The following is a 9275-nucleotide window of genomic DNA, read 5'->3' as shown; positions in this document are numbered from 1 at the left end:
AGTTGGGGCAGACTCAACGGCACATAACAACAACAACAGCAACATCACTACAGAAGTAGATTGCCCATCTTCCTTCTGAGGAGTGGCTGGTGGGTTTGAACTTCCAGCCTTCTGGTTAGCAGTCAAGTGCCTTAGGCACTACGTTACCAGAGCTCCCCTGATGAAAACAAATGAAGTAAAATGTTAATAAGAAGTGCATGTGGGTAGAGTATTAAAGTATCTTTGCACTACTCTTGTAATTTTTCTGTAGATATGACATGATGTTCAAATAAAACATTTAAAAAGCCCAAAAAAACTAAGGCGGCTTGTGAATAAGAGCTCAGGAATCACGCTCTTAGGAAGGCAACTTCATGCTTGCTCAGCATTGACAGGCAGTCAGCACAGGGCACACAGAAGGAGCCATCACCTAACCAATCAGATTACTTATGACTTTGCCTTTTGAGAGATTTAAGCATAGTTTTGACTGAGCTTTAATTTTAATGCAATAATAACAGACACTCCTCACTATCAGAGTACACTTCTGATAAGGCTCACTCGAGGATTTACTGTTCAGATCCATAGGCAGACTCTCTACCAGACCTATAATTTACTGCAGGGCATTTATAGCATCTGTTGCTGATCCTACTTATTTGTGTTTCTAAGAAGTGCTTATATAATGGCAAATCTTGAATTCTTGAAACAAATTTTACAAATGTTACAAAATTACAGGAAAGAAGATAGGGAAAAGAGGGGAAGCAGAAAGCAAAGGGAAAATATTAGTGAAGAATTAATGTAAAACTATCTAGAATTTGAAAAAATATGTTCTCTTCCTCCACAAAAAAAGAGCAATTTTAATATGCATCCACAAGAAGCTGACCTAAAAAGAGAGTTTTCCTTCCAAAGATTAAAAGATACTGAAACTTAGCAACACAAGATTAGAGCAGAAGTCTTTTAGGCATAGAAAATTCAAGACAAGAGGCATCTGGTAGCAACTAAAGAAACTCAAAACACCTTCAAAGCAGAGGATGGTGCACTGCGAAGTATGACCTCACACAAGCAGGGTCCTTCAGGTACAGTGCAAAGGTCGGGTCTTCTGTGTGCCATGGATTACATGTGTACAAGGGACAAATAGGATAAAGTCCCTGTTGTCAAGAATACAGTGAGGTGTAATGGGGAGAGGGCCAGAGAATGCCAGGTATGAGAGCAGAAGGAAGGGCGTAACTACATACACCAGAAAGCTGAGATCAAGTTTCCCAGGGGAGGTGAACTGTGACTTGAGCCATGAGAGACGGATAAGGGGACCACAGGCTCAGGTATGAATGGGGCGGAGAAGGAATGTGTAGAGCAGACTTGGAAGGGAGATGGGGAATTGGCATGCCAGTGGAGAAACAGTCCTGGGCACTTCAGAGGGCAGAGCATGTACTGGAACCACAATGTCCACTCTGGCCTGATGTGGGGTTGGACGATGTAGTGGTATAAGAGGAGATAGCCTTGTGCAATGTGAACTGAACCCTAAACATTGTGGGCATATATTGGAGGACTATAAAGGAAGGCAACATTTTCTGATTTGTATTTTAATAAGATCACCCAGGAAACAGTATGTGGGATGGAACAGAGGAAGGTGAGATCAGATGATAAATAATCATAGTCCAAAAAAATCTGGAGATATAAAACACCACCAAAGGAAATAATGTTTCAATCTGAGCTTCATTGGAACAGACTGTTTCATCCCTCTGATCAGAATCAATACCAAGTTATCATTCTCATCACTTCAGGATTCTGGTATGTGCTCACAGAAACCACAACTATACTTCCCTTCATAAACTTTTGAGTTTCTATTTTTCCCAAAAAATTATTCTAAGTTTAAACCTTGAGTGAATTCCTATGGAGAAAGGTAATGATTGATGAAGTTATATAATTTGTAATTCATTATTGTTGTTGTTGTTATGTGCCGCTGAGTCGGACCCGACTCATAGCGACCCTTCTTTGGGTTTCCAAGGCAGTATCACTAAGGAACTAGATTCCCCAACCTTCATTTTAGAGAAACAAAAGTTTATCAAAGTAAAATACTTCAGAAGACAAATGCTAATGTGTTTTTGCAGAGGCTTCTAGTCACACCAGATTAATAGGTAGAGAATCTGGAGGAAAAAATTTTGAGGGAAACAAGTTGTAGAAATGAGAGAAGAGACAGTCTTATCTATTGACAGAATTTTCATGCTCACAAGCCCCAATACTAACCTCATGTCATTGAAACACAGCTTCTTGTCATACTGCTTATAGGCCATTGACTAATGGGCCTTTAGGATTCCTGCTTAGTCACAGTAGGTGTTTAAAAATGATTAAATCAGTAACTTGATTACAATACTCACCAGAATGAGAAAACAGTACACCACATGGCATGTGACGCTTTCCTCCCATGAAAGCTTTACCACTTTCCTTGTCACCAAAACACAACACATTCTACGCAGCACATTCTAGAGACTAGTTAAAATAACAGGTATTGAGGAACAGGGAAGGGGGAAGTATGGTAGAAAACCTTTAGTTAATCCTGGAAGATGAGGAAACACCCACCCATCCTTCATCTCACTACCACTCCCTGCCTCTGTTGGTGACTTAGTTTCAGTGTCTACTCATAGTATACAAACACAGAACTGGATAATACTTAGGCCCATCCTGACTGCCTGAAGATACAAGGGAAGAAACAAAACTAAGAAGTTAAGTCATCCAAATCCCCCATGGTTCTGTGGCCCAGTAAATGCTGCAGCTCAGAGGCAGTCAATAGTGTCCCACTCTGTCTATGATGCCTAAAGTCCTGGAGTAGTAAGTAGCCTGTGGTTAAGAAGATAGGTGTTGGTGCCAAATAGACCTGGATTTGAGTCCTCATTCAATGGGGGGCAAGTGGCTTAAACTAAGTCCCAGTTTGTGCAACGTGAAAAAATTGATGATCATCATAGTATCTCATGGGAGCATTATGAAATGCAGTGAGATGACACCTGTAAAGTGCTTATCAGCAATGTGTCTGGCTAAAGTATCTCCTCAAATATTTGCTATTATTATTATGATTGATCATCTGGGGCTTCAGGGTATAAAGAACGAAATACTGGGTTCATGGTAGTGAAAGCTGTCATCCTGAACGTAGGCTGTACGTAGATGTGGTAGGCAGGAGCAAGAAAAGGGTCAGAACCACAACTTTTCCCGACGGTTTTAAAAATAGAAATACTATGAACTATTATTTTTTTGTGTTGAACAATAGCTGATTTGCACTAGACACTCATAAAAACTCCTACATCTGTTTCCTCTCCTCTTTTGTACTGTACTTTCATAGCATTGTATCTTCTAGCTATATAATAAAATCAAACGTTACTATTGCACATATATCATCCTGGCATCTGCAGTCATCCCCACTCTAGTAAAAGTTCGCTTCACTCATCTCTCTACCCTCTTGTGTAGTTTTTACACATTGGCTTTGGAAACAAGGGTCACTGCACACAGTCACATACCTGGCAGCTAAGAGATATTGATGGTCTAATTCTCTCAAAATAAAACCATAAGAACCGATGATAATTATGCTTCAACTTTTTATACTGCCTTTGGTTCTATTTTAGGAATTCCCTAAACATTCCAGGGAATGATTTTTAAAAATCTAAACTCAAGTGCATAAAGGAAAATGAAACTGTATATTTAATGGTGTGCTAACATCCTATCACTTACTTAGGAATGTGATTTTCTTTCGTTGCCAAGACAGCAACAGTTGCTGTGGCAATCACAGGAAAACAGGCATACTCAACCGAAACAAAGTCCACTCACCTGCACGAAGATGCCCTTGCTCTTGTACTCCACATGGAGGCACTGAGAGAAAAAATCTACAAAAGCCTGGAAGGGGTGGGGGTGAGAGGAAATCACACGTATTACATCAATCTGCTTAATCAGTTGCCATGGAAACAATAAACAAAAATAATAAAACTATTTAGCACTCTAATTTCTAATCATTCTTTTTATTTCAAATGCAGACAAAACCTTAAAAAAAACCTCAAGTGGTTTTTATCTGCCACTAAATTACGTATTTTCTCACCAAATATGATATTCAAATTTGGATTTAACTAGAAAAGGTACTTCTTATCCTATTTTTTTTTTGCCCAGAAAATTACTTTCAAAGAAGAAAAGTATTTTTTATTATGTAACAAAGGACGCATTCCTTTTCTCCACTTGCCACTCAAGCAGAAATACAGTATGAACTCTGCTCAACTCTGTTCTATGGGGATTTTGTTGTCAGAACAGAAGAGGAAAGAGCAAGTATCCTCTTGGACCTCTGGGATGGCAAGATCCAAGAAGTGTAAAGACAGACGTGACGGCCCATCTTCTTCTGAAAATACAACCTATTTGTAGCATGTAAAGTGCCATTTTATCAAATATGGACTCAACCTCAGGGTTGAAATGCAAAGCATTAATAACAGCTCGACAGTCACAGCAACTGGTGATAGTATTGCATCAGGTGGAGCAGAAGGGGTAAGAGGTTGGAACGCACCAATCACTTCAAGGATCACGGCACTCATCTTAAGCATGCCTACTGCACGCTTCAGACATACAGAAAGCAAGTAATAGAGGGGGAAGAGAAGGTGGTGCCAAACTTTTGAGAACAGTGGCTGCTGTTTTCTCTTTTTTCCAATGGACAAACAGCTAAGTAAAGAAAGAAGGCAGGAGTTCTGCTCCCTCCCTCCATGACACAATACAAGTTCTTACCGTGTATTATATTTTGCTCATTTTCCCCTTGCTTGCTTAATTTCAATGTCTAAATGGTCACTTTGCCTTCAGAGATGTATTCTGTGCCTCAACAATAGATGTGAGGATGATGCATCGACCTGCAGTAAGTACTCTAATTTTTCTAGTCGTAATGTGAAGAGGTGAATGATAATGTTGTAAAAAATTATGGCATCTTACAGAGAGTTTCTGGAAAATTCTTGTCTCACCCCAGAAAGGTCAGTGAATACTCACAGTCTTACCCAGCCTCTCTTGTGCCTACTATGTGCAGTTATGTCCTGACCAGCCGCACTTCTTCCACTCCGCGTGGCAGTGCTGGAACTCCATGCTGTGTGAAAGTGACTCTTTCACGTATCAAAGCCCCAATCACACTCATTAACATCATGTTCTAATCAACTGAGCAAACTAGCCTAGGCCAGATCTCTATGGAAAGAACAAGTACCACTTTTGCAATCATAAACTACTAGAGGAAAAAAAAAAAAGTCTGTGGATCTGAAATCCTGGCGGTCCATTTATAACATTTATACCAATCAGCACATCACCAGATCTGGGTCTCCTTAAACCAGTGTTGTGTATTTTCCTTTTATTTTTCCAGTCTATTGGATTTAATTTTAGGAAAGTTAAATCTATGTTAATTTCTCAGGCTGAAAATTATTCTTCATTCTTACAATGACATGTTTCTTAAAATATCGTTCACCTTGGTTGCAGAGTAGATAGTCAATAGTGGAACTGGGTGCATGCCACTAGCGGAGGAGATGTTCACAATTACCCCTTTTGATCTAAAAAAAAAAAAAAAAGAACCAAGTAAACAGAATGAAATCATATATACAAATTTTTATGAATGATGGTCAAGATATCTAATTATTTGTAACAAATATGACATTGCTGTTTTTCTAACTCACATCTCCCCTTGCCTTTCATCAGTGTGCGATGTGCTTGGTCAGTAAATGAGGCATAACTCAATCAACTAAAAATAGCTCTTCTTTATGATTAGCTCATTCCCTACTTTAGTAATCTAGGGCATAACACCGAGCAGATCTACAGTCTCCTCGAGTGGAATGAGGTCTTCCCTGACCACAGCACCAAGAATTCTTCTTTTTTTAAATTGTGATTTGGCTGAAAATTTACAGAGAAAATTCACTTTCCATACAGCAGTTCACATACTTTGTTTCATGACACTGACCACAATTCACCACAGTGCAATAGCTCCCCTCCCACTTCCTCCCAACAGTCACCTCTTCCCTGTGTCCATCCCTCCATGCCCTCCTGCCCCCTGTGCTGTCTCCCTGTGCGTAAACAGCCCTTCTTTCTCCCATGATTGTTCACTCCAAGGAGTGTATTTACCTCAGGTAAATGTTTAAGTCATATGCCTGTCTTTTGCTTGGCTGGAAGCCACAGTTGTGGGTTCAATTCCAGACCTGAAGGGCAGTTAGGGGCCATAGTTTCAATGGTTCCACCAGGCTCTATCAGACCAGCAAACCTGGTCCCCTGGCCCCCCTTTTCTCCCCCAAATGATTTTGAGTTTTGTTCCACATTGTTCTCCCAGCACCAAAAAATTCTTACTCTCAAATGCTCTTGGGCTTCCTATTATTGTTGTTGTATGTATTCCAGTCGATTCCAACTCATAGTAACCCTATTTGACAGAGTAGAAGCCCATGGTGTTTCCCGGGCTGTAATCTTTATGGGAGCAGATTCCCAGTCCTTTTCTCCTGGAGAGATACTGGTGGATTTGAACTGCCAGCCTTTCGGTTACTTAATCACTATGTCATGAGGGCTCATCATGTGCTCCCTACATGTGCCTTCATTTTGGCATATTAGCCCGTACTACCTTGCTGTAGTACTCGGTCACTGCATGAGTGTCAAATTTCCTCCGCTCAACAAAACCCTAAGCTTCTGGATGTCACAGCCCTTGTTTTACATTCTTCCTCAAAACACTCTGTGTAGTACTCGGCCGATAACAGGTACTTAATAAAACCTTTTGGCAATGAATGAACGGCCATGTTCTGCTCTCCCACTTTCCTCGGGTTGTAGATATTCAGGCACTAAACAAAGTTGTAGGAGCTCTGGTAGCATAGTGGCTAAAGCACTTGACCGCTAACCAGAAGGCTGGTGGTTCAAACCCACCAGCCACTCCTCGGAATGAAGGTTGGGCAACTTCCGTAGTGATACTGCCTCGGAAACCCAAGGAGGGGTCACTGTGAGTCAGGGCCAACTCGACGGCACATAACAACAACAACAAATAAAGTTGTCTACAGACATGAGAGATTCTACAGATGTAAGATCATTTTCTTTTGTCAAAAGGGAAAGTTCAATTTCTACTGTAATGTTTAAGGATTATTGAAAGTTTAAAGTCCTCCGATATTTTACCAGGAAAGGAGTCCTTGGACGATGCAAATGGTTAATACTGTTAATCAAGACTGGAGGCACCTTGAAAGAAAGGCCTGGTGATCTACTTCCAAAACTCAGCCACTGAAAACTCTGTGGCGCGCAGCTCAGATGACACGCACAGGGTGGCCACGTGTCCAATTCGACTCGAAGGCAACTTTGTTTTTGGTAGTTTACAAAAAGTGATGTTATAAATATGCCAGTTGTTAGGGTGCACGAGTGGTTTAGATAAAGTATGGAGATTTGGTTTTAGGAATTTCAGACAGAACTAACAAGAGACCCTTCCCTCTCAAATCTCTTCTTCTCAGAGGGGTGGGTCTCCTTCTTCAGCTTTTGCAACCTGTCCCCTCCACCTCCTGGCTTCCGGATCAGGTCCTCTGCCCCATTTCTCATGTTCTTCCTTTGAATTTACTTCCCCAAGACCTATTTTTTTGACTATTGAAAAAAATGAATGGACTATATGGACCCTGCTTATGCAAAATAATAAAAGAAACATGATTAAACAGCATCGAAGTGATTTTAGACATAAATCTGAAAAGAAATAATCCCCAAAGGTCACCGAGTCCATCTGCCAGCCTCTAGGCGAGATGCTACGTCAACCATCAAAGGGATGTGTGGGTCCTCATTTTAATGTATGTCTTTGAATCAAGTGTTGTTTCTTGTTTGTTTTTTAAAAGAAGTCCTTATTAGTAATGGGAGCTCTGGTGGCACAGTGCCTAAGGCATTTGACTGCTAACCAGGACGCTGGAGGTTCAAACCCACCAGCCACTCCTCGGAAGGAAGTTTGGGCAATCTACTTCCATAGTGATACCACCTCGGAAATCCAAGGAAGGGTCACTAGGAGCCGGATCCGACTCGATGGCATGAGTTTGGTTTTGGTTTTTGTTTTTATTAGTAATATATGTTTTCCTAATCTGTAACATTTTAGAGACAGACATCAGATTTCAAATCGAAAAATTATTATTAGGGTTGGAAATATATTATTAGAGAGTTGGAAATATTTCATCAATGTATTAATGAATAATTCTATTTCTTTTTCTGGTAGTGTCTCAGAGACAGAATAGCTGTTTCTTCCTTTTTTTTTTAATTTTAAGGTACAAGGGTAAGAGTTTGCATACAAACTGGCAAATTAGCAAATATCTTGTCAGTTCATTTTCCCTGTATTTATGAGAAATTACTTTGATAAAAGTGGAATAAAAGCCACTTTTGTTATTGGACACTTTTAATAAAGTATACTTTATGACGTTTAAAATGTATTTCTCCTTTTAGGGTACTGAACATACACTAAAATTCGGCTGTGGTGATAGTTGCACAGTTCTGGGAATATAACGTACTAAACAGTACACTTTAAATGGGTGAATTTTATGGTATGTGAAATATACCTCAATAAAACTGTTTCAAAAACAGAGAGAGAAAGAAATACTTGAGGATGCTGGAATATGCCCCCTTTAAGCTGAAAGCATAACCCAAACAAGTGAAGGAGAAGAGAACTACTCCATCTTAGGTAACACTCCATATGCTTTTTGAGGAGAAATCCTAAACCTTGACAACTAGTACCCTCCTCCCACACCCCAAGTATGCTTGTAGGCTGGGGAGCGCTGTATCTTCACCTTTTCTCTATTACCATCAGTTATTACGGCCTCACTCCTTCAGAGCAAGTGAAGCAGCAGCCAGTTTGTCACAGTGCAGATGTGCTTCTCACAGAAGCCGCAGTGTGTCCTTCCTGGTGTTACCAGCTGGCTTATCTGCTCGATTATACTCAAATTTGCTGGGGCGGCTGTGTTTGGCTCTGAACAACAATTCAGACTTTTCATTTCATTCCTCACAAATTCAATACAATTTAAAAGTCTTTGAAAGTTTAACTTTATCAACTACATTTTAAAAATTAAATCTTGATCTCACTAAAATGCACTCTTAAAACTTCACTCGCCAGTAGCGACTGGGATCTTAAAAGCCAGGAAGCTGCCATGTAGATGCAACGATGGGTCTCTCCTCGTCCACAGCAAAGAAGAATGAAGGAAACCAAAGACTCATGGAAACAATTAGTCCTAGCAACTGGTATACCATCCCATCTGCAGCCTATATGACTATGAGACCAGAAGAACTAGATGGTGCCTGGCTACCACTGTCATCCACTTGGAAGGGGATCTATG

At 40.3% G+C, this 9275-nt stretch overlaps 1 protein-coding gene across 1 annotated transcript in view; it reads right to left on the bottom strand.

The window, feature by feature from the left end:
• Positions 1 to 9275, bottom strand: part of HSD17B12 (hydroxysteroid 17-beta dehydrogenase 12) — a 241506-nt gene that overhangs the window by 28588 nt on the left and 203643 nt on the right. The window contains exons 8-9 of the mRNA XM_007946515.2: positions 5435 to 5516; positions 3787 to 3852 (exon numbers count right to left, since the gene is read on the bottom strand). Of these exons, the coding sequence (XP_007944706.1) occupies positions 3787 to 3852; positions 5435 to 5516 (148 nt within the window). The remainder of the gene's footprint in view (positions 1 to 3786; positions 3853 to 5434; positions 5517 to 9275) is intronic.

Source organism: Orycteropus afer, unplaced genomic scaffold (genome assembly GCF_000298275.1).
Source record: "Orycteropus afer afer isolate SDZICR_OR568_19922 unplaced genomic scaffold, OryAfe1.0 scaffold00165, whole genome shotgun sequence".
Lineage (NCBI taxonomy): Eukaryota > Metazoa > Chordata > Mammalia > Tubulidentata > Orycteropodidae > Orycteropus > Orycteropus afer.
Note: the sequence above shows the minus strand (reverse complement) of the source record. Positions and strands in the feature narration are given on the sequence as shown.